Raw genomic sequence first — 26084 nt, 5'->3', positions numbered from 1 at the left:
AATTGATTAGCAGGAAAACACTGAAAAAAGCTTTTCTTCTCCAATATTTTGGGATGTTTTTTAGATTGTGCTCAACACTTTTTGTATATAGCATTAAGCAATGTAATCAACAATGCTTGGCTACCTACACAATAAATACACTAAATATGAATACATGATGTTATATGCAATAAAGCAAACAGAATACAATGTAAGAACGAGGCAGGAAATGCCTGTATCTGTAGGCTATATATACAACAAAAATAAACATTTACATTTTCCATTAAACGACCAAATCTAAGATGTAGGGGATGTTTGCGATTATGCGATTAAAGTAAACTAGGATTTCAGACACAGTGAACAGTGCACTCATGTTTCTGTCACAGCTTTGTTCGCTCCCCTTTCAACACCTCGTCTGGAATCCCTCCTGTCCTGCTGTGCACCTCGGCCCTGCCATGCCGCTGTCCTTCACCGGCCTGAGATCCACATATGAATTGACTGAGCATCCGCTCGGCTAACTCCAGGCCGGCCAGGCTGCTATCTGCCTCTGACGTCCTGCTTTCTATCGGCCGGTCGTTGCTTGATCTCCAGTGATGAATGATCTCATTATCTAAATCCTCCATACCTTCGTGCCCTTGGTGGTGGAGGTCCATCATGGCCTCCGTGCCTCGTAGCTCCTTCTGCATGTGATGGCGAGCCAGGGGGATTTCCTCCAGGCTAGCTGACCGGATCAGGATGGCAGAGCCGAGGTTCTGACTTGTGGTGATCCTGTATGTGCCCTCACCTGTCATGCCGTCAGACAGGTTCTTGTTGTGAATGGTGAACTGGAGATGAGGTATCTGCTGAGGGCATGGAGCGTGTCGTCCGACAATTTCCTCACCCCCTGACTCGCTGTCTTTGTCCACGTCCGCTTCCCGGTGTCTCCATACTGGACCTCTGTTTGATCCTGTCAGTATAAATTGTGGGGTCTCATCTCCCTTCTCTGACCAGTCAGATTCCTCCTCCTCTGGAACTGGCCCAAGCGATTGCTCCTGCCCGCCGGCTATGGCCGTTTCGTAGTTATTATGGCCGTCCATGAACTGTGCTGGAGGGGGAGCGATGTGAGGAACCATCTGATTAATGGCATCATCTGACTGAAAATGGAGGTCAGTGTTGTGTGTCACTGATGTAACCTACAGTAAGCAGAGGTTAGAAATTGATCAGTTTATTGATTGAATGACGCAAAGTCAAAGAATAAAGAAAAGGTTTTTGTATGAATAAACAAAAACATACTAATTGCCTTTGAATGCATTTGCGAAGCCACAAAAGTTTGCCTAGACCTTAAGAGGGAAGTAAAGATCTTACACTGGATGTTTCCACACTGTTGGCAAATTTGGCATCAGCGAGCTGCTCTGTCAGTGCTGAAATACGCTGGTTCAGGCTCCCACGTTCTCCTTCCAAACTCTGAGCCTGACACAGAAAGTACAGGAAGCACAGTTGTCACAGGTCAACCTTCTGTAAGTGAGGGAATTTACCTCAGAATATCCCCTCCAAAGAGTTTTTGAAAACTTTCACTACTCAGTCAGTCTTAGTAACTCAGTAGAAAAAGGTGTTTCTACAATCATTTTCATGTTTCTGATAATTCAGGCTCACGCACAAGAAACACAGAGATGCTTCCAATCTCACCACTGAATGAAGCTTTTGCTCTAGAAGACTATTAGTCTGTTGTGTGGCGGAGCAGTTGTCGTGTAGTCTGAATTAAGACACAGGCAAAGAGAGAGAAGTTACAATTGATTGCAGTACACAGTACACGCACATTGTACGAGGTTAAATAAGATACCTCACCCTGGACACAAACTGTTCGTGCCCCTTCCATCTGGCAGGAGGCTGTGGTCCATCAGGACCAAGACCTCACGCCACATGAACAGTTTTTTCCCGTCTGCAGTTCGGCTCATCAACAAAGCCCGGGACCCCCACTAACTCTGACATCCCCAGGACAATTTCCTTCCGGTACACTCTCCACACATCCTGCACATCCCTTCTATGTTTCTTTATTTAAATACACCTGACACTTTTACATACACTTACATTATATACTTGATTATAGTACTGGTATCTGTTTGTTTGTGCACTTTATTTGTTGTGCACCACCCGCCATGTCAAATTCCTTGCATGTGCAACACACCGTGGCAAATAAACGGTTCTGATTCTGATTCTGATTCTGATGTGTTAATTGCAGCTATTATCTTAGGTCTGAAACATGAGACGGATAGTTAAAAACAGAGGTGACAATAGATCAGTGCAGAGCCTTGTTCATATCAAGATTCGACTGATTACTCTTTCAGATCTCTTTCTATTTGTGACAAATAACATCTTTTGCCTCAGGAAATATAAAGATGGCTTAAATTGTCTGTGTATGATTATGTATAGTAACAGGAGTCTACCAGAAGAACAAAAAGTGTTGTCTGTGCATTTGTTACCTCCTAAACCTCTCCGTGAGGTTGCTTAGCTCAATACGTGTCCTCTGAAGTTCTGCCTCCAACAGCTTTTGGCTGCTCATGAACTCCTCTCCTAAACACTCCATCTTCACTGCTGTCTTCAGCAAACTTTGATGCAGACCTTCATTCTGCCCCTGTAGGTTCCTATCAGATACAGATACACAACAGAGGAATTCAATTGAGTGAGAAAATGTACATGAGCATAAGAGGAATTCATTTAATATTTCAATTATTTTGGTTGCTCTCATACTCTCATTTTACACACTAGGTCTAACATTACACGGGTCAGTGTTCTCTAAGATATTCACATCCAGAGTGTGTAACCAATTAATCTGTGTGCAATATCACAGTCATGGTTGTCACTTGGACTATGACCATTGCCAGTTAACAAACCCAAAATAATTAAATCACACTTACATGGTTCTACCAAGTTCATGCGCCTTTTCCTGTATGAAAGAAAACAAAATTACTCTGACAAGAAAAATCTGAATATTATCTATGATGCCCAAAGAGTGAAGTGAAAAAAATGACCTGAAAATTGAAAGAAGACTAAAGACCATTACTGGGGAATGTCAATTTGATTAGCATGAGATTGGGCATGATAGCCAATCTATTGTTCTGTAATAACTAATCTAGCGTCCACTGTGACATGCACACTGGTGCCCAAATCAATAGGCAAGCAAATGAGTGGAACATTATTACATAACCAGTTAATCAAGCGTGTATAGCAAGGGCAACTATTGACCTGCCAATAATTACTTTATGAGCGGCTTAACTCAAAGAGGAATGCCATACTTTATGTAACGATGAGCCAGTGAAGCTTGTGTGTTCCTCGTCATGACCGGAGGGGCTGCTGGTGTTGCTAGGTGACTCCTTCTTCTTGGAGAGAGAGTCCAGCTTCAGAGGAGGACCGAGGTCAAGGTCCAGGTCGAGGTCGTTTTTGGAGTGAGGCTGGTTGAGACGTGATTCAGGTTCATGTCCTTGGTGATGACTTTTGCTGTGGTGGTCTCCATGGTGATGCAGGTGAGCTTCGCTGTGCTTGTCTCCATGGTGATGCTTATGGTCTTGACTGTGGTGGTCTCCATGGTGATGCTTATGGTCTGGACTGTGGTGGTCTCCATGGTGATGCTTATGGTCTGGACTATGGTGGTCTCCATGGTGATGCTTATGGTCTGGACTGTGGTGGTCTCCATGGTGATGCTTATGGTCTGGACTGTGGTGGCCTCCATGGTGATGCTGATGGTCTGGACTGTGGTGGTCTCCATGGTGATGCTTATGGTCTTGACTGTGGTGGTTTCCATGGTGATGCTTCTGGTCTGGACTGTGGTGGTCTCCATGGTGATGCTTATGGTCTGGACTGTGGTGGTCTCCATGGTGACGTGGTGTAGTAGGACCTTCAATGTTTGGCTGGTTGCTGTGGCGGCGATGACCTGAACTGTGATGGTCTCCATGGTGATGTGTTGGGGTGTGGTGGTTGCCATGTTGGTGGTTTTGAGCCTGGCCTTGGTGGTCTCCATGGTGATGGGGAAGAGAAGGTCTATGATGGTTGCCATGGTGTTGATAAAGAGTTGCACTGTGATGATGCTCTTTGTGTTGGTGATTTGGGCTGCAATGGTCTCCATGGTGATGGTCTCCATGATGATGGTCTCCATGACGATGGTCTCCATGATGATGATGGTCTCCATGATGATGGTCTACAGAGGGATGGTCTCCATGATGATGGTCTCCATGATGATGGTCTACAGAGGGATGGTCTCCATGATGATGATCTCCATGATGATGGTCTCTATGGTGATGGTCTCCATGGTGATGGTCTCCAGAGTGATGGCGATGGTGTGTGTCATCATGGTTTTTGTGGTGACGGTCACCATAGTGGGAAGTGGGGCTCTGGTGATCCTTATGATGATGGACAGGACTGTGATGGTCTCCCTGGTGATGGTGGTGGTTGTGCTCATGAGACGGTGAATGGGAGCGATGCTGGGATGACCACGAGTGATGTCTTTTCAAATAGCTAACATCAGTGCAGCTGCTAGGCCCGTGATCCATGCGATGAGGTGAGTCTGTAGAACGGTGATGGTGACGGTGGTGGAGAGATTGAGAGGGAGAAAGAGAAGACGAGTGATTGCTGGTAAGGGAGTTCTTGCTGGAGCTAGCTGAGTCTGCACTGGCATGCCGACTTCTCTGCTGTCTGTGTTTCTCTGTGCTGCTTACTCCTTTACTGGATCTAACAGAGACCTGCCCTGTACTGCAGGGACTTTGAGCATTTGTAACCCCAAGAGTGGTGAGTCTCATTGGGCTGAGAACCTGCCGAGTGATCTCATTAAGGAAGGCAGAGAACTTCATTTTTTCCTTTGTTAAATTCTTCCTGGCTCCACCTTTTCTCCTCTCTAGTTCAATTTTATCTTCATTTCCATGCCTTTCTCTTTCTTTGGGTCTAGTGAGAGCCTCCATTGATTTGGCTTTGCGGACACTTCCATCATTTCCTGAGCCTTTAATGGTCCTCTGTGTGTTCTTCAGGGTGCCATGAGTTGGGCCATTGCGAGAAGACTTGCCTTTCTCCTGTTTGGCAGTGTGCCTGTTTTGATGACCTCTTTTATCTATCAAAGGGGCTGTGTCGTTGTCTTCATCTTCAAAGTACTTGTGTTTCTTGGAAATGTCTGCACAAGACTGTGAATGCCCGGGCTTCTTAAGTGGATGTCTCTCCGAACACTTACTGCTGGTCTCAGAGGACAGCCTCGAGGAGGATGAAGATGTTGAAGAGGAGGAAGAAGAAGAAGAAGAAGAAGAAGAGGAGGAGGGAGTTGATGAAGTAGATGAAGAGGAGGAGGAAGGTTTTGATGGAGAAGAAGAAGAGGAGAAGGACGATGAAGAGGAACCAGTTGAGGACCTCAGGGGAGCTTCTGAACGAGAGACATGCCGATGGTTTTGCTTCTGATGGCAATGGCGAGGATGACGAGTCTTGTCATCATCCCACTGACTTTGATCGTCGGGTGGATGATCATCGGAAATCCTGTCCTCGGCTGTTGAATGGCTGCTATTTTAGAGAGAAAACCTGAGTGTTAAAGACACACTGGATACCAATACTGTAGCTAATAATGATGTTAATTATTTTTGCAATAGCAGGTCAAATGTATAAATCAAAACTCCTATAGTGGATTTAATAAGAAGGAAATAGATCTCTGCCACTTTAATCCTTCTAATGTGAAAACTAACACAAATTTAAAAAATCTGAAGGCTTTAATATCTTATTATACCTAAGCACAGAATCTGTACATGGGGACAGGCAATACACAGTGGAACAAATGTCCAAACGTACTCATTGCTATCATTGTCATCTGACTGATGTAACTTTTGACGATGACCATGGCCTTGGTTTTGGTGATGGTGCTTCATTTGCTGAGATTTTGAGTTAGCAGTCTTTCTGTGCTTGCGGTCTTTTTCTTGATGGTCGCTCATTTCAGTCTTATGATCTTTGACGCCTCTGGTGTCCGGATGAGGATGGAAAGGTGTGAAATAACTCTGCAGCTGAGAGCCGTCTGCAACTGGCACGATATTGATCCCTGTGGAAATGGTACATAATTCAGTGTGCCGTGACTATCTTTCATACAGAAATAGAAACACGTAAATACTTAGATTTTGATTCATACTATTATTGCTGTAAATTAGGTAAAACATGGTGATCACGTAATATATAATATAATCAAACTATCTAACTCATTTCTCACTTGTACCAAAGTATTAAAACCCCCATGGTAACACGTTCTATGAAGACCACATCTATAGTCCATTATGAGGGCATTCATAGTGAATAATAGTGCATTTATGAGGTTTCATGACTACTCTCACAAACACACATAATGCTCTCTATCCCACTATATCAACAGTCATAAAACAGTATAGATGTGACTCATAATGAATTAGATGTGCAAGTGTCTCATGGATTCTTGACTGATGGGTTTACAATACATTATGACTACCTAAACTCACCTATACACACCTCAACAATCAACTGTAGTAAGCACTCATAGTATGCTATAATGGAAAATAAATCATGCAGTATCATAAGTTATCATTGCATGTGTTAAGTAAAGTTAAGCACATAATGATGCATCTGTTATAATGCATGAATTATCATAACGTTTCATTGTTGGTGGTAAGAAAAGAGTAAGAGTAAAATAATCTGCATCATAAGTGATGATTTCTATAATTACTTTGAATAAATCATATCGGTTTTACACCTTGAGGTTCCATTTCTAAAGCAGACCCATTGTATGTAGCATAGATCCTTGTAAATGCATGAACCCCAACGGGGCTAAGTGGACAGCAGGGCCGTCCTTCAATCAGAGGATTGGCGGTTCGATCCCCGGCTCAGGCTCCGCTAGCCGCATGTCGATGTGTCCTTGAGCAAGACGCTTAACCCCAAAATTGCTCCCGTAGCTGTGATAGAATCTGAATTGTAAGTTGCTTTGGATAAAAGCGTCTGCTAAATGACTGTAATGTAATGTAACCCTAACAATGGAAGGTTATGATAAAGCATGCGTTATTATAGATGCATCAATATTTACTTTACTTTTCTCAACACAGTGATAACTACCCAAACTTTTGATTGTTGAGGTGTGTATAGGTGGGTTTAGGTGGTCATAATGTATTATAAGCCCATCAGTCAACCTCTAGTTGCAGCATCCATTAGACAATTGCACTTATCATTTATTATAAGACACATCTATAATGTTTTATGACTGTTATAACATATCAGAAGTGTATATTTGAGTTCAGTCGTGACGCATTAAATTAAATGCATTATAACTTACTATGAATTTACTATGAATGAACCCACTATAGATGTGGTCGTCATAGAAAGTGTTGCCAAAATATTTTTTCTTGTGAAAGCTAATTAAGTCAGCGCTACATGCAGTGATAAAGCAAATGTGAAAGGTAATCACATGCAGACTTTTGTGCAAAATGCAGCTCACAAGCAGTGCTATGAAACATTTCATTCCAAAACAAGTTCTAAGTTTCTAAAGCAAGATAAGTCTAGTTCAGAAAGCAGCAGCTACAGAGAGGCTAATTCAGATATTTTACCATGCAGCCAACGTCTGTACTTACGTCCTCAAAGAAGCCTCGGGAATGAGAGAGGCAGTGGCGTTCATTGAAATAACAATACCTCTCTCTCAGTGATGCACCGTCTAATTGAACTGGGAGGCCCATGTGAAGACCACACACACGGACACATCAATATATAGTCCTGTGCCATCCAATGACAGAGGAGACAGTTGCTGCACGTAGCTACAGTGAACTGTTTTGAACTGCATTGTATACTGTGCTGTACATGACGGCTTATGCAAGTACTTCAAAGATACCCACATGAATGAGTAACATGCAGTACTGTACATGTATAGTATAACTCCAAATACAACAATCAGATGATCAACACACACTGTACATTTCTATAAACTATACATATAAACATTAGTGTATTCACATTCACACTCTATTTCATGGCTTTTTAGACAATGGTAGATGAAAGATATCAAAGCGATGCCAAATATTTCATCAAATCCACTCAGGAATATTTTAGCTTTTTGTTTAATAAACCACTCAAACTGCCAAGCAGAATGTAATAAAACATGATGTTTACAGTTTGGCTTTCCAGAGAATCTCAGCATATCTCAATGAAATTTTAATATTTTAGATGTCCTGAACACATAATGATATATGGACTTCTAAATATATAGACTCTGAGTGACTGTACCAGCCACAAAACGCTGGCCTCAAGCATTTATTCCTCAGCTTGTACAGGGGTCCCTTTAGAGTGCTACATCCAAAGTAGCAAAACTCCTCTGTTGAAGTGAGCCTGTATACCCTGAGGCATGACAGTGGGTGGGTGTCAGACGTCACCTCCTCTTGTGTTACTTAAGTTTTAAATATTCACAGAATACTTGTCGGAATATGACAGTGCTTGCTTTGTTCATGTGAAAATATTCTTGGGGAAAAGGCTGAGCTAAGAGCCAAAACACTTTGGAGTACAACAATTCACCACAAAGATATTTTTTTTCCACTTATGATTGTCATCATGAGAACAGAGCAGAAGAACTGTGCTGCCTACAGTATGCACGTAACTACAGAGTGTCAGGTTATCGATCAGGATGTCCCTATTATGTCAGTGCAATGGGCAATCTAATAACTCAGAGTTCAGAAACACATTGAACTCCAATAGAGTGACAAGGGCAATTACACAATACAAGGCATATTATATTAGACCACTCACAGTTTAAACCGCTTTCTTAATGTCAAGACATGTATCAGACAAGAGTAACCACAGAGTTGTGCCGTGTACAAGTGCCAGATCTGTCATCCTCGTTGTAATTTTGCAGAACGTGTCGTCATTGCCGCTGGCAGGTTTCCCAGCATCAATGCAATAAGGCTCAGACAGATGCACCGAGAATCAATGGCAAACCCACACTGCTTTGACTGTTTGGCAAACGCAATGGAAAGTTGGATGAGGCGACTAACTTTCACACGTAAACACGTGACGTATGTATAACACAGATGTATACACTTGAAGGGGGTTATGACGAGGTTTCCCGAGGACAGCATGTGACAAAGTTACATCATACAGGATGTCCAGTAATGATTGCAGCACTCTCCATGCTGAAACATGCACATTACTGTCATACGTTCAGTTAAATAACTTCATATTTGTGAGGAGGAAATACTGTATGACCTTTGCATGCACTTGTCATATAAATATAATATTGATATATCGCCTAACTATCGAACCATATCTAAATTCCTGTTTCGAAAAATGATTGGGCATGAGATATGTTTCTGTCTAATTCATGTGGGGATACAACAATGACATGCACAAATCTTTCAATGAAGTTTGTTTTCACAAAAAATACACTTTTGCTATCTTATCTTCCCCTTTGCGTTCTGAAGTTCACCACTGCATCATTTGACAACGTTGGCAATCCGAACACTTAACATATTTCCCAAAACACACATTTTGATGGAGTTTGAAGTGCAGGTTGGGCTCACAAAACAAACATGAACTTGATAAAAATGCATCATTATGAAGCTTATCCCACCAGGTGATGATGCATGTAAGATACTCTAAGGTGGTCGTAGCTCAGTGCATCGGAAATAAATCTTTACTTTCACCTGCCACCGGTCGAAATAAGGTACAAACTGCATTAGCGTTGAAAGTAAACTTTGAATTATTTGAAGACAGATGTATTAGCAATGACATACTATAAAAGTGAGCGTCTACTTGCTATCTTTCCTCCAGATCTTTGTTTTTTTAGGTAATTATATATTAACGTTGTTGCTTTAGTGCAAAGGAGTGCAGCAATTTGCAGTATAGTAAACAGAGAGCCTAGCACTGCATCTATGTGTAGGATCTTCATTATTCATATCAATGGTCTGTGAGCAGCAGATAGATGCTACCACACACCACCACGTTTATTTGAGCTACTGCACTTATAATGGTTTATGACAGAACATTATTCATTCTCATTGAAAATGCAAAACAACTGACTTATCAGCAATTCTTCACTCTATGTTGCCTATGCACAGCAGTAGGTAATGGCCATGTTTCATGGACTTGGAAAAAACGTTTCAACACTGACATTCTGTAGTATTCCCATTTAATAGACAGAACAAAAAAACTTCAGGAAAATGTACATACAGCATGTATCGCAAATCTAAAAGCAATGCACTCAATTTCAGGAGTAATGCAGACACCCATAAATAGTTATGTATTCATTTTCTGTGATTCCAGTTGTGAGGGCCACATCTTCTGTAAGGGAGAAAACACTCAACGGCCGCTCAAATCAAATCAGCGAGTGGAGTCAGTCTATAAATGTGTCAACGTTACCGAACGTTTGGCTGTGGGTCACATACATTCAGCTAACGATGTTCTGTCCACATCAGAAGTGATTATTTAGTTTCTATTGAACTTTAAAAAAAAAAAAAAAAATCAACTTACAAAGATCACTGATAACAGAGTTGGATTTGTGAATATAAATACTACCCCTCTTCAGCATTAGCTGTTCAGAGCAACAATAACCGGATCCTGCTTCTATATGCACCTGGTATTGGTCACCCTTGGCATTTGCGGGTTGCTTTGCTTGGATCACAGGAAACGTTGTGAATGTAGTGAGATGTGTTATGGTCTGTGAAGGGCATGTTCCTACTGCGTAGAGATTGCATCCATTCTTAAACAAAATGTACGGTGTCTCTTTTCCACTCAAGTTTAGTAAACGGCTCCCTCTGCTGGGCTAACCACGTATTAGAAAGTCCCATTTCAGCTCGTTCTACACAGGCTTACATTGTGTAACACAGAAGGTAAAGAAGGAATCAATGCTTGTTATCAGTTTTTCCCCACACGAATGTGGGGGTTAAGAAGAGGATCTAAATTTGGGTCGGAGCCAGCGGAGGCACGTCCAAGTTTAGCCATGATGATTATCAACGTGAAGAATCCCAGAGCTCCTACCACGAGGATCATGAAGACCCGCTGTTTCCAGGACAGAGATGTCCGCTTTCCACCTGTGCGATTTCTGAAAGGACAACAAAAATGCTAAAAATTAGGGATCACAGTGACCTTTGCATAGTGATTTGTTCAAAGTGCAAAGCAGTAACAGGGCATTCCACAGCAGATCATGATACTAACTTGAGAATTTGAGCAAACCAACTTAACGCTGGCCGTCGTCGGTACTTGTCATCGTCAAAGTCAATCTGTGTGACAGAGCTGTGATCTATGGCCCGCGTGTCGTAGATCTTTCTTGGCGACGATGCTGGAGAATAACAACGAGTTATCAGGATGGAAGGCAACACGGAATGTTAAATGTTCACTGTGTTCCACTATCATTTGAAACTTTTAGGGCTCTTAAGGAAAGACGAGCATTACTTTAAGAGTAGGAAGAGAGAGATTCAGAGGGCTTTCCATTGCTTTACCTGTGTGTAGTGTAATTGTGTCACGGGTAGGGTCATTAGGGAAGTTGACCGCAGAGTGCTCCTGCATATTTGGGTCCCCATTTTTACGAGGACCTCCGAGGTCTTCCTGTGCCGGGGGTGGGACAGGATTTGTTGGTGGGTTGAGGCTGGTGTTGTAAGAGTGGCTGGGGTAAATGTTACTTTGTTCTTGTGCTGTGGAAAGTTAAAAAAAAAAAGAGTTTGATTAAACCACTTAAATGATATTGTGTAATTAACAGCTACAAAACATGTTGCAATTTACTAAACAGTAAACACTAAGGCTCACCATCAAATGTTGACCAGTCAGTATAATCAGTGACATCATTAGCTGTGGTCTCCTCAAGGACCACAACGGGCTCTTCAATCTGTCAGTCGAACGTGACATTTTATTAATATCTTACAAAAACACAGAGTTCTAAATGCGAGTTGTTTTCTGGAAGACTATCTAATGGTTTAGAGATCATAATGTAACAATAATAGGCCCTTACCAGCGGCAGCCCTAAACCTGCTCTAGCCCAGTTAACAGATGACAGCTGTTCTTTCAGCACATCAGCAATTGGGCTGGCAAGGTTGGAAGGGGGAAACACTGGACTCTGACAGGTGGGACACTGGTATCCCGCTGGCGCCGTATGGAGGGGCAGCCGAGAGGCCAAGTTATTAAGACAGGACCAGTGAAACACATCTGTGGAAGGAAAAAAAAAGAAAAACAGCTTCACGCCACAGCAACAATGGTGGGATGCCATTTTTTATTTTTTATTTTTTTAAATCAAAAATTCCATTCATCTCCATTGTTTATCATTTCTAGACACAACTAACAATAAGTGGAAAAATATGTTTATTGTAATGCTGTTGAACTTCCTTTAAAAACCAGTGGATTTGCTTAACACATGTGAGCATGTATTCCCAATAAGTGTATCATAAACAGAAGGATGATAATCTTACCGTAGCAGACCAGCCTAACAGTGTCTTGAGCATTCAATGGACTATTACACAGAGTACAGTTGGGGTTGTAATCGCTGTCCTGGAGCCATTGCAAATATGACTGCACGATACACTGTGGGGCACCAAGTGGAAATACAGAACTGTAATGTGATGTCACAAGTTCTTATACAAACATAAATTGCGTGATACTTATTCACTCACTGACCTTGTTGTGGTTGGAGACCAGGCAATGCTCGCACACATTTACACGATGTTCAAAGCAGAACAAATTGGTCACCTTTCTCTTCGGACACTTGCAGAGACCCATAGCCACATTCGCTGCGTTGAGTTAAAACGGAAATAAATGCAGGTTTGTTATGAATGTAAACAACAAAAATACGTCAGACTGAGGATCCTTATTGTCATGATTCTGTAAATTACAGTCCGTCCTCGTGTTTATGTATGAGTAGCCAGATGAGAAGCCAGAAGAGTCTGTCTTCATTTACTAGCAAAAGCAAAGTATATTAAATGGTTTCCACTGAAATGATGTATCCTGTGGCTAATGTTGTCTTTAATACAGACTAGAAACAAAACATGACTTCATCTCTTCTCTTTTCCCTGAGTAACAGCCTGACATTTCCCCAGACACTGTCATGAGAAGAGTTTGAACATCAGTGAGTTGTACGATGTGTGTAACTCTTCTGTCAAACCAGTTATGTTAATGCTTAGAATACACATTCACTATGTGTATAGGGAAATGATAAAATAGGCAATACAAATCACAATGTATACATATATACATAGATATACACACACACATAAATACATACACATAACGTCTGTTGGTGTGAATGTGCGAATGTTGTGGTTTTTGCGAAGTTGACATAAGTTATCGTATCGTAACGTTACACATTTCGGGAGGTCCAGACTCCGTTTCTCTGCTCTAACGTCATGTTTCAACACCGACTAACACGTCTGGTCAGTGATGACACCTCTAGGAAGCTCATTCAAAAAACATGTATCCAAGCTAACATTAGCTGCTACCCTAGCAGGAAGTTATCAGGTGAAGTAACGTTAGCGAGCTAATCCAGCTAGCTGTTATAGTTGAGGAAGTTCCAACGCAAATGATAAATAGCAACGTGTTACCTGTCACACCGACTTTAATCAAGTCCCGTTCGCTTCAGGTAAAGGTGTACGACTTTCATTTACGCTTCCTTGTCAAATTCACGCGGAAGGCGTCTCCAGAAGCTGTCATCAGTAAACTTAAGTGCAGCTAGCTGGTTCCTTCCTCTCTCTGTTTATGTGCCACGTCTCTTCCGCTTCTGTTTCTTCTTCGTGTATTTCTGTGAGAGACCAACAGGCGCAATCTGCCATCTGCTGACCCGGAGTGCATATTTCTCCAGATTCCTTTTTAAAAATGTCATTTTTTCAATTAGGTAATCATCAGTATGATTGTTATACAACTATAAAATGTAACTCTGTTTGACACACGACACGCGGTCTCGTTACATGTACAATGTAGGCACGTTTGTTTATCATCGTCACACCGCCATTTTGTTTTTTTCTTCTTCTCTTGATGACTGCATGTTCTTAATCAGTATGAAAAGGCGTTTCACGTCATACTGCACTGGAGGAGGCTCTGCTTTATTTTACATGCACAGGTGCTTTATAGCATCCAAACTGACATACACTGACACTGTGAATTATATGAATGAAGGTCATTTTTGTGACCTTGTATATTTTGTGCTCTAGTTTCTCACAGTCTTCTGTCTGAGAGATTTATGACTGACAGGTAGCCTGTTTACGAGGAATTATTCATTATCAACACCATGTGTCTCTCTGCAGATTCTCACGACTCTAGTGGACGCTATGATTTATACACATTTAAATGTGCACAAAAACAGGGTTAATATCATTTAAATGTAGAGGAGAGCCATCAATGTGATGAAACTGTCTCATACTTTTTAGTTTTTCATTCACATTCAGTTTTTCATTTTTTTTCTTGTTGCTTGTGTTGTTGTTCTCTTGCCTTTTTATACTTGGCAGGTTTGTGTCAGATTGCAGTTAGTGTGTTTAGACACCAGATGGTGTACAAACTGACAGCCAATAAAGTATTGGCTGTTACCAAAAGTACACAGAATGTTGGGTTAAATTATTCACCAATCAGCACTGTCTGTGTAGATCAAGATATTAACCTTTCATCAGCAGAACAGAGTACAACATGTAGTTATTACAGATACTATATAAATGATTGGTCATCTTTGTGTATGTGTGGATCTTCGAAACAAATAATCAATGATTGCAGGGGCTTATGATCATAAGCCTGCGCCTTATGGCAAGGACTTAATTAAAAGTAGTGAAAGACAAGAGAAGAACAGATTTATGAAGAAGCAGTGTAGTTTTTCTTGCTATTATAGGCAGCAGATCACTTAGACGATTTAATTGCTGCAAAATGTGTCTTCATTAGATCTGATGGTGTTGTCTTAATGAGCACATTTCGAGTTGGTCTGGCGGAGACTGTCTTCCAAATGTCATAAAAGTAAATCAAAATGGACGTAAAAAGATAATAAAAGACTGCAAATGTAGGCAATGACGTGTCATTAAAAAAAATGAGGCCATCATTGATACATCAACAGTGTTCAGAGTCGTGGCTTTAAAGTTGAGACAATGTAAATTCTCAATCCAGCTAAAACAAGCATTTAAAACAAAATGTGTGCATCGATTTATGCACAACGCTGCCCTTTCATGCATGATGGAGACTTTTTGTCTTTACAGTGTCCATGCTGTGTGTGTAAATGGCCATGCATGTATTTGAGAATGTGTACTTTTTTTTTTTGCCCCTTCACAGTTCACTGCACATGTGAATTGCCTGTAGGGGAAGCGATGGAAGTAAAATGGGAAAATGAAAAAGCCAAAGAAAAACTCACAGAAGTGCAAAGGAAGGAGGCAGAGATTTTCTGTACTGTACATCTTACAAGGCACAAATGATGCTGCATTAAATAAAAAGATTGTTTGATGGAGCATTGAGTGAAAAATCCTTCTTAAAATGTTTGCATGGCAGTAAAATATAACTAAATTTGCAAATGAATTAACTTGCTTTGTCACAATCAGGCTTTTGCCTTATGTGTTCTGCGTGTGTTTTTCGGTAGCTCCTCACTCTTCAACTCAGTCACTCCCTCAGCACCAGTCCAAACTCCCTTCACCTGTCCCTTATCTGTAATCAAGCACTCCCTCATCAGCACAACTCTCCTCACCTGTTCTAGTCACTATTTATTAAACCCCTGTCTTTCACTCACTCACTGCCAGGTCATTGTTTTTTCCTTATCTACCCGCCCGTGTTGCTCATCCTGTTCCCGGTTTCCCAGTCTGCCTGTTCCGTCTTGTCCTTGGATTCCCTGTTTGTTTTTTGGTTTGTGCATTAAACCTTTCTTCCACTTCACCTGACTGTCTGCTCCTGAGTCCTCATTATGTCCCGTGACATGCTTTTATTCTTTTAATAAAGTTAAATTGAACAATTAAGTAGATTCAATCAGTGCGGGAGCAATTCAGTCTCATCCACCCCTTTTACAAGACATTTCTGTAATGGCAACTCTTGCAGCATGCTTTAACAACTCTGGATTCGTGTGCAAATTCTTTAACTTTGTTGAATAAAAAAATGACTATGAGATTAAATGACTTTGTGCTAATGAGCATGAACTTGTAGTGTCCTCAGTGATGACCAGACACACATATAAATCACTGACAGGGGGTAAGGACACTAGGAAAGGGCATTTGAAAAGCACTGAAGCTATCAGATGGAAGGGAAATCTAAAGACAAATGACAGAGGCACCGGAGGACAAATCAGCCCTGGAGCTGAGGCAGCTGGGTCTGAAGAGACCGAAGAGGGTTGTCGGGTTGGGCGGGGGGGGCATTGATTGATTGAGTCTGGCAACTATTGATCAGCTATCAGCTCTATCTGTGAAGGAAAGCATAACGATTCAGGCATGGCTTGTTTAATGAATCCGTTCCCTGATGTTACTGTGAAAGGGATTGGTCATAAATCAGATGGGTGCTGAAAATCCAAATGGTCCCTGGTGGCTGTTGCCTTCTGGAATTATGACATTTTTATGTGTCATACCTTTTAAATATGTTGCATTTACAAAACTGAAAAAGAAGATGGTAAGAACTATAAACATTGCATCTACAACCGTTTCATTCGGTTTAGTTTGTCAGAGTGTGCATTGAGGATTCAGGACTGTCTCAAAAGACAGTGAGAAAAACATTTTCTATAAATTGTGTCATCTCGTGTTTACAAATGTAAATTTAAATACAAGCTGGCATAGGATTTGTTCAATACTGAGGTTAGGGCTATAGAGGTTAAGTTAGATTTGTTTAATCATAAAATAACAATTGTTTCCAAACCTTGTATTACTGCTGTAAGTAAATGTCGTGCATAAACACGATGTTGAGGAATGAATATTTGATAAATGATAGCATTGAATATAGAAGAAAATAAACTGGTCACCCAATATCAGACTTATCTGGGGTGCTGGAGCTGTAGACTATCTAACTGAATGAAAAAAAAAAGGCATCCGCACACTCAAATCTGTGCAAAAATATTTTATATAAGCGAGCTATCGAGACCTTCTTCAAGGCAAGGACATTCAAATATTAAAAAGTGCACAGATCATGTTTTTCAATGAATTTTCAAATTCAAAACATAGCGGCACACACCATCAGTTTAAAGACGACCTTTATGAGTCCAGACCAAATCATGGATGTACTAAAAATGAATATAATCCTTCCATTTGTTTTATAGATGGTCATGAAATTCAACGTGGTCATTTCACAACTTTGTACATGTAGATAGATCTCAAGGTGATGTTAATCACATGTTTTTGTGACAAATTATCACCGTAAACTGTGTACCAATTTCAAGGCTTCGGATTTGAGCTTATGCGCATCTATTTCTTAAAATGCAAAAGAATTGTGGAGTCACCACATTTGAATGAGCTGAATCCATTTAAGTGTCAAAGTAATAAAAAAGTCATTCATTGTTCGGTCCGGGTAAAGTCCTGTTGTGTTAATGTAACACACAAGTGAAAACAATCAGCATTTAACTGAGGAAAAATCAGAAAAAAAACCATAATCCATCTATTTTGTAGAAATGTGTTTTATTTGTATCCCATAATCGTCTGGAGTACCTGAAACAATCTAGCGCCCATCTGGGGGTCCATGTCTCCAGGATGAAAATGACTGCGTTTACCCCATTTCACAGTGAGCTTGAGCCATGAAATGCTTCTCTCTCTGGTTGCTGTGTATTTGTTTGTGCGTGTTTCGTTGTTCCTCTTGTGCGTACGTGCGTGAAAACCGAAAATGAAGCAAAATCAAATCCATGGTCATAACCACATCGTTTAATTTCTAATGTAATGACACTGTGGATATTGTTACTTTATGGGGACGGGGGCTCAGAGGCAAATCCATCAGGCTTTGCTCTGAATGAAAATTGGATTGAGTGATTGATTTATGTATGTCAAGTGAAGGGCAAAGAGACGGACAAAAAGAAACCGCAGAGTGTTTGAGCGGGTCAGGGGAGGGGAGTCGCAGATCTATGGATGAAGCATGGCCCCCTGATGGGGGAAGGAGAGCATTGAATCAGACAGAGATAAATGGAGTGTGAGAGACAGCGAGTAAGAAATTCAGACATATGCCTGCTGACCTCAACCCTTTTTCCCCCCAACTAATCAATACAGGGAAATGTATGTGTGTGTGTGTGTGTGTGTGTGTGTAGGTGTGTGTATGTGTGTGTGTTGGTATACGTACTTGTTTAGAGGGAGGGAGGTTCTGTCTGTGTCGCCCCCAATAAAGATCAGCAACACGGTGACATTACCTCGGCCCTGTCTGACTCCTCCCTGGCCCTCCAACCTTTGCACATGCCTCTATTTCATTTTGGACCCTGTAATCTTGTAAAGGACTGAGAGGTCTGGAGCACTTAGACTGTGCTGGTCACTGAGCTCGGCGAGGGAAGCGGGAGATAAAACATACAACATCACTGCTGCACAAAGGACACATGCGTCCTCAGGTCGTGCATATAATGCATGCAAATGTGAAGAGCGTTTGTGGGTCTGCTTACCTTGTGTCTCATTTGGCTTAATAAATAGAAAGAGCTGCATTTTTCACACACAAAATAATAAAAAGCAAAGAATAAAATATGAATGATTGAATATTAGGTGGCTTTTGTGTGACTGCCAGATTCTCTCCCACTCACTCGCTTATAAACACACACAGACACATTGGCTGAAAGAGAAAAGACACAGGCGTTTTCTAAAGAATAATTTCTACGAAAGATGCCCGGTGCAAAACATTTGCTCCTAGCAGCACATTTTTCCCAGGAGACAATTCTGCATAGTTTCTATTAATCAGCTAAAATGTGCTATATTCCACCTAGTATCCACCCCCTATCAGCCTTTTTTACTGTAATTGGTTCCTCCTGCTGTTTAAGACTGAAAACATTTCCATACACATCTTCAGTCAATTAGGAAGAAGCCCCAGCATGGCTTTATTCAAATCCAAAGTGCATAACTACCAAATCGACCCAATTTTAAATTATACAGACTTCTTGAAATGACAGACAAAGAGTGAAGATGCCAGTTCTACAGGTATAAAAAAAGAAAAAGAGGAAGGTCCCCCTGTTCTTTCTTTGAAATCAAGACCTGAGACACCACAATAGCAGCCCGGATCAGATGAAGCAGTGGCAGCAGTGGAGTTCCGTCCGAGAAGACCACATGCAGGCAAAGATAAAGTGCTCTGGCTGAGAGGGAGTGAAGGTGCTCAGCTGTTATTGGTTCTCTGGATGGCCTGCAATCACCGTTTAAGTCTCAAACTTGCCCGCTTTATCAGACAGTAAACTAAATTGATATTCCCTAATGTGAGCTCCGCAGTGGGGTTCACCCGACTGTGATTGACAGAAAAGACTGGGGTGACATTTGATCTGGTGAAGGGTATCATCGGCGAATTTCTCACCTCTGTCATCGAGACGGCTATTATGACAAGACTAAGAGTTGACAGCCACGCTGGCAGCTGAGGCTGTAGACACAGTGATGCTGTGTGCTTAATGCTAACCATATGACTTTATGGTCAGCTTAATGCTGACCATAAAGATCTGGTCTGATGTTTTTGTCCTTGAAACATTGTTTCAAACAGCAGTTTGAGCCCAGAATAGCAAATCCCTCACTACGAAGGTGAAGAACAGTGGTAGAACCTATTGATCCATGGTTATTACATTGTTTGCTTTGTTGTGTCCCTTCCTGTACGGGGCAGGGGGAGAATGCAGGGCATTGCAGACTATGATTTGTGAACTGTCTGGTTTGATATAATGTCCAGCAGCTGTCTGAGAGTCAGTGAGCCATCTGTGACTCTCCTCAACCATTGGCTCTGTTAGGGCCCGTTTAACCCAGCTTAAATTGCACTTGACCATTCAATGACAAAGTACAAACATGACATCTGTGATGCTAAAACCCTGTTCATTTGTTTACATACTGTTTGTCCACTACCACACCCTCTGCTCCTTCTCAAGAAGTGTAGCGAGAAAAGGATGGGAGCCGAAAACCAAGAGGATACAGTTGTTTTTAGCGCAGTTGACGGCAATGATTTGAACAGCGTTAGAGATATGTTCAGTCTGAGCGGAGGTGAACCACTAAAGTGATGTGTCAGTACCACCTACCTTGGTGGTGTTTGATCACAATGGCTTTGTCGACAATATCAGAGCGCCACTCAAGTCCCAAGTGATTAAATGTGAAAACTCCACGGGATCAGTCGCAGAGAGAAAATAACACTTGATACAAAGATGAGTAGTCACAGTGAATTTGTCATAACATTTTCTCTGACTCATGGCCTGGTTACAGTTTACCCACTGTGACAAAACTGTTGAAAGACAGACCTGAGGACAAAGTGGGCCAGAAGGGTCAGTGCAAGTTATGAGAGATGTTGTTCACTCCTGGTCCAAATGTGAAAAGCTTAAAACCAGCACATTGCAGCTTGTCATCTTATCAGGCTATTATTCATTTTGCTGCCTGACAAACACATATTGCCAACATTTTTCAGCAGCCACTTCGTTCATTGTTAAGTTTGAATTGGCCTGGTTGGATAGTTATTTTGAATAAATGAGCAAATATCATATATTTGTGTATGGAAATGTGTACAGCACATTATATATGAAGGTCTATGAGAAGGGGGTATTTACATGTGAGTCTATAATGAGGTTATGGGAGTTAGAATAATGTCAACAGCTGGGATGCTGTGTAAACATCCATCAGAGGGAAGGCAGTTGGGAGACAATAGCAGTGGAAATCAATGGTTACTCTACACTAATCCACGGCGCTGCCAGAATTTCCTTTTCAGGAATCCATCGATGTAAATACGAAAGAAAACCGGAAACACATGGTACCACTGCATCCTGAGAGAACATAAGAAAATCCATCAATCCATCGATTATCTGTTCCCGCTTTTGGTATCCAGAGTTGCAAGAGGGCTGAAGCCAATCTTAGCAGATATAGGGCGAAGAAAAGTACACCCTGGACAGACTATCAAAGGGCTGGCACATAGACACAGGCAGCATTCACACCTCACATTAACAGTCGTCATTTAACGAGCAAACTCCACATAGAGGGGCCCAAGCCGGCCAGCGTGTTCAAAGCCGGAACCCTCCTGCTGTAAGGCGACAGTGCTAACCCTACAGTCTATGTGCTAACCACTGCACGCTGCAGGCCCCTACACAAGTTAATGATGATGATAAAGCAATACTTACAAAACAACAGGTTTCTCTGTTGAGCATATATTAATGTACAATGATAAAATTAATAAAATATTTAAAGCTATACATGCTGAACATAGCAGCAAAGAATTATTTGCTGTTTAATGATATGGTGGAGTGATGTCTATCTGAGCAGAGAATGGAGTTGCTCTCTATTTCGTCCAAGCTTCTCCTTGCTTTGTTGACATGCATGCTTTTAGTGCATTTCAGTTTATATAAGCGTGCCGCACAGGGCCACAAAGTGCCGCCACACGGCACTTTGTGGAAGCGTAGCACCCATAGCTTTTTAGCGCTGCAGCTGAGGCTGATGGGAATGTTAATAGTTTTGCAGGTATTTGGTCATAAAGTATAGAGAAAGAGTGCAATTAAGTCCTGCAGCACACCGGAAGGGAAAACCAATTCCTCGCTCTCCATGGACTTTGTATTGTGTGAAGGTGCCTCCTTGTCACTTTCATCTGCTCGCAAACAGAAAAATTCCCTAAAAGCTGCTGTGTAAAGACCCCAGACTAAGTTTTTATAAGCTGCCGAACCAAAAAACTGAGGATACAGGAAATAAGACATGAGGCATTGGCGGGAAGAATGGGGAAAACTGGGATCCTGTGGGAGAACGTTACCTGTGCAGCAAGCCTTGTCCAAATGTCAGTTTTTGGCTAGAGGCTAACTATATGTCTGTAAGTTAAGTTCAGCATTTTGACAGTTATACAACTTGTTTTATAGTAGAATGTGGAGCGTGGAGTGTCACATCAGACAGATATGAATGCTACATCGGATAAATATGCAGTATTATGTTTGCAAGTGCCTTCGCGAACAACTGTAACTTGCTAACACATAGCTAACATTAGCTATGTAACTTGTCTCATCACATTATCATTTTATTATCAACTGTACCTCTGATTGACATGGGGTGCTGAAATAATTATTTGACATGTTAAACTCTTAACATTATAGCAAGCTACAGGCATTTCAAAAGCGTCTCAGTCGTTGTATATTGTGACGCCGCTTGTTCTATCCAACAGCTCATTTTAACCACATAGCAACTAGACATCCTTTCTACAAAAGATGTATTTTTCCCCTCACACACTGGCCACCACCACTTGTCCACATCTGTTAAGAGCTGCTCCAATCCCTGGGAATGTAACAGCAGGAGTTTTGAACAGAAATGCTAAGAGGGTCAAGTAGCCAAGTTGCATGCATTCTGCCAGCATGCACATCAGCTTTCCTTAACAGTATCAGTTTTATTAAGTGACTACTGCATAGTCTTTTTACTATCTGAGCCCATCCAGAACAACTGCATCAGTAATATCCCCCTGATCTAATTGTAAAACAGCTCGGCTAAATTGGTTTACAAAATGTAATTGTATTCTAGTCTGGAGCACTACCTCAGTCATTTGAGCCACATCATAGTGATTACTACCACTTCAGGATAAGTAGCACACTTCATACAGATGCCGGTTTACCCACAGCAGATATGTGCTGCAACAAATTTGTATTTGATAATCCTCTGCTTCAATTCACTCTTAGAGAGAAAATCTCTCACACCTAAACAAACATTCTGTCTCCATTTCTCTTCTAAATTAACTAATTACAAAAAAGATTGCAAGCTTAATAGTAACAAAACAAGAGAACAATCCAACATGTCTGCAGGATAAACCTGGACGCTGAGACCTTGGATATAATAGGTGTGGGCTGGTATAGTATTACTCGAGGATCATTGTGCAGTAATAAAATGTCTGAAGGCAAGAAATCCAGACCGATAAACATAAAAATTAAAGATGCACAACGCCTGAGCCGCAGCAGCTCATAGCGAACGGTGCAGACAATAAGAGATCATTTAAAAAAATGCCTTAATATGATTTTAAGAAAGGAGTTGCAGCTTGAGGTCCCAGGAATGCTCTATGTCTTCTCAAAAGGAAAACGTAATACTGAGTTCGGGAGGACTATGTTGCTTTTAGTCTCCCTGCTATGAGCAATTGTGTTGTGAATGCAGCCAATGCAGTCTCCTCAGGATCATAAAGGCTCAGACAAGGCATTCCTTCCTAAATCCATGCAGTATTATATTATCTTATCCAAGACAATCAGACTGCCAGCTAATAAACCCTTAACTGTTGAACCATCTGCGTTAGAAACCAAGCAAACCCATCCGCTGTGAGACTCAACAACTTCCATCGCCAACATCGTCACGACCTCTTTCTCTGCAATATCCCCTCTTATGGCCTCATTGCCAATATCGTATTTCTCATTTTTCATTCCCCTCCGCTTCTTTTCTTTGCTGCACCATGAGATTTACAGGGGACGGTCTTAAATTGTCCAGGAGTGAGGCAGGAAATAGGTTACTGCCCAACCTTCAGGTCACAGTTATTTGAGTTGTGATCCAGCTGACCATGACAATAGGATACTCTTTAATCTCTGTGAGCACAAAAGGTGTTTCAGAGGGGAAGTGCGCTGTCCAAGACCAGCAGAGACATACAGTATGTACTGCTGGCACCGAAGCCTTCCACGATGACCATGAAGCCAGAGTGGGCAGTGGTCCTTTAGACAAAGGCTGAAATAGGCAAATAATGCTCTTTCTTAACTAACTTAGTTTATGCAATCCCAGTTTACATACTCCACATGTCTATACTGATCGTTGGCTGTAATGGAACTGATTTCTGATGAAAGCGCCTTCATCTCCAAGGTGGCGTTGCTCTACATAAGGCTGTTCTCAATGTTTTGAACTCACAAGTTTACACTATGAATCAGTCTCAGGTATTCCTTAAAAGTCATAATAATAATTTAGCACTGCATTCCTATAAGATTGTCGGACTTGCAATGGACATTTAAAAAAACAGGATAATAATTGATGGTAATAAACCAGAAATACTGTCTATTATTGTTCTTCTTTTTTGACTAATCTTCGTGCCTACATTACCCACAATACAACGTGTCCACCTACTGTTTTGGTTGGAGAGTTCCCCTTTAAACAGACCAAATTGTTCATATAGGGAGTGAAACCTGCAGAAACCTACAGGAACTAAAATGCAGCCCAGGAATTTGAGATGGTGAGGCCTTTAATGCAAGCACACAGAGGACGTAACATATTTGTCAGTAATTTTTTTGTGGTATACAAAGAATCTGATGATGTTGAAGACCTTCAACACAATTCAAAAGTATGTAAAGTGTGAGCCCCTGATACCTGCAAACTGTAAATGCATTCATATGCTTTTTCATTCAAGCAAATTCTACCTTTACCATACTTGCCCATTGACGTGCTGGTGAAGTACAGATGTGATGAAGTGCTTTTCAGATGTTCTGCTTCCTCTCGGCTGTTCATTCAGAGTCTGAGAGGTATACACTTTACATATTTATATCAACCTTGAAATGAATTAAGTTGTGTTGGATTGACTCACAGCCCCTGCATGTTGAGGGGATAATCCAATCTGTTGCTCTGTATGGGGAATTCAACAGCAGTTACATTGTTGATCCATGGTGATTCTCAATAAATCTCTCACAGACCTACTCCCGTGGGCATAGACAGTAAAAAATGGCAGGATGTGACGGCAAGTTACAGTAAATGAAACAAAATAAAACAATGGCAGTTTGTACCTCAAGTTCACAGTTTGGGGCTGTCTTGAGTCCAACACAGTATTATCATAATTCAGATCACAGACGTTAGGAATAAGCCCAACACAACATGGCTGTGGGGACACAGAGGCTGCCAATGGATTTAAAATGTCTGCACCATCAATGTTCACTGTTTACAAGCAAAGGAGTTAAATGTGAGGCGTTGTTTGCAATAATATAATTGACAGATGTTTTGTTTTTTTGTCATGCATAATAACAGAAAATATATTGGGACAGAACCCTTTCACTACACATTCGTGGGTGAATGCTTTTCTCATTTCAATTCATAACGAGAGATTGAAATTTGCACAGACGGGGTTTGCTTCAACACCCCATGAAAGTCTGTTTTTGCTGACCAGTGGTTTAACTTCTCAAATGTACTCCAGGGTGTGCGGTACACTGTGACATCAGTGTTGGGTGTGGTTAAATGTGCAAAATAGCACAACTCTGACCAAATGAATTTACTCTTAAATGTCAGCATTGTTTAGCTTTTAATTAACTGATTTTTACTAACTTGTAAAGCAAATGAAACAACTTTTTCCTTTACTAAAATAGCAAGTGGCTGTGGAAGGAATTCAGAGGTAACAGAAGGGTACCAAGCTGATACACAGGCACAGTCGGTAGAGGCTAATTACTCAATTTCATCTGTTTTGATGAAGTCGTTCATTTAGAGTTGGGCTCGTTCAGCCTCGTGGAGCCCCAGGCTGAATGCAAACCTAAAGTAACTAAGGGCAGCAGCCTTTTGACTCTTCTAAACTCCATCTTATAATCTCAGCTGGTTCCAAGTGTCTGGCCTCAGGCTGCAGTTGGCACTGTTTTATCCTCGAGCTATTCAGAGCCTTCATCAAATGAAAACAATATGGAGGTTTTTGCACAAAGCCGGCTTCTTGGGATAGAATTTCACCCTCTACCAAAATCTCTGAGAGTCATAAACATATTCTGTTTCCTCAGGCATGAGGTGAAATGACAGGTTGCAGTAATAACAAGATTATAAAACTTTTTATTGATCCCCTCTGAAGATGAATTTATAAAGCAAATTCCACACATATCTCAGGTTCACATAATTATTCTTTTTTTTTTACGTAAAGTTATGGCACCATTACTTTCTATAATTTCACCAGAAAAAATATTTATGTGGCTGTGGCCATGGTTTTATTTATACAAATGATGAGGAAGTACGTGTCTTGAATTGACCCACTTTTAAAATAGCAATTACACTATATCAACATTCCCCAAAACAGAATTAGCCGGGCCAGTAAGATGTTTAAGCCAGTGATTTCGGGTGCAAGTTAAAATATACATTCCACTGACATATCGTCTGACACCAATGTACACCTGCGGC

The 26084-nt window shown here is 41.2% G+C and overlaps 2 protein-coding genes across 2 annotated transcripts; both read right to left on the bottom strand.

The window, feature by feature from the left end:
• Positions 1-237: 237 nt before the first annotated feature.
• On the bottom strand, positions 238-6207 carry LOC142959869 (uncharacterized). Its single transcript, XM_076101372.1, has 9 exons — positions 6202-6207; positions 5773-6050; positions 5524-5526; positions 3252-5490; positions 2874-2902; positions 2439-2600; positions 1645-1711; positions 1324-1428; positions 238-1151 (listed from the first exon to the last, which is right to left on the bottom strand). The coding sequence occupies exons 1-9, from the start codon at positions 6205-6207 to the stop codon at positions 360-362; spliced, it is 3681 nt and encodes a 1226-aa protein (XP_075957487.1). The 3' UTR covers positions 238-359.
• A 3878-nt stretch (positions 6208-10085) lies between these two features.
• zfpl1 (zinc finger protein-like 1) lies at positions 10086-13671 on the bottom strand. Its single transcript, XM_076102136.1, has 8 exons — positions 13497-13671; positions 12577-12689; positions 12372-12483; positions 11918-12111; positions 11716-11794; positions 11412-11603; positions 11128-11251; positions 10086-11014 (listed from the first exon to the last, which is right to left on the bottom strand). Exons 2-8 carry the CDS (start codon positions 12676-12678, stop codon positions 10828-10830), a joined length of 990 nt encoding a protein of 329 aa, XP_075958251.1. The 5' UTR covers positions 12679-12689; positions 13497-13671; the 3' UTR covers positions 10086-10827.
• Between the last annotated feature and the right edge of the window lie 12413 nt (positions 13672-26084).

Source organism: Anarhichas minor, unplaced genomic scaffold (assembly GCF_050575085.1).
Source record: "Anarhichas minor isolate MPS153535 unplaced genomic scaffold, ASM5057508v1 ptg000027l, whole genome shotgun sequence".
Classification (NCBI taxonomy): Eukaryota; Metazoa; Chordata; class Actinopteri; order Perciformes; family Anarhichadidae; genus Anarhichas; species Anarhichas minor.
Note: the sequence above shows the minus strand (reverse complement) of the source record. Positions and strands in the feature narration are given on the sequence as shown.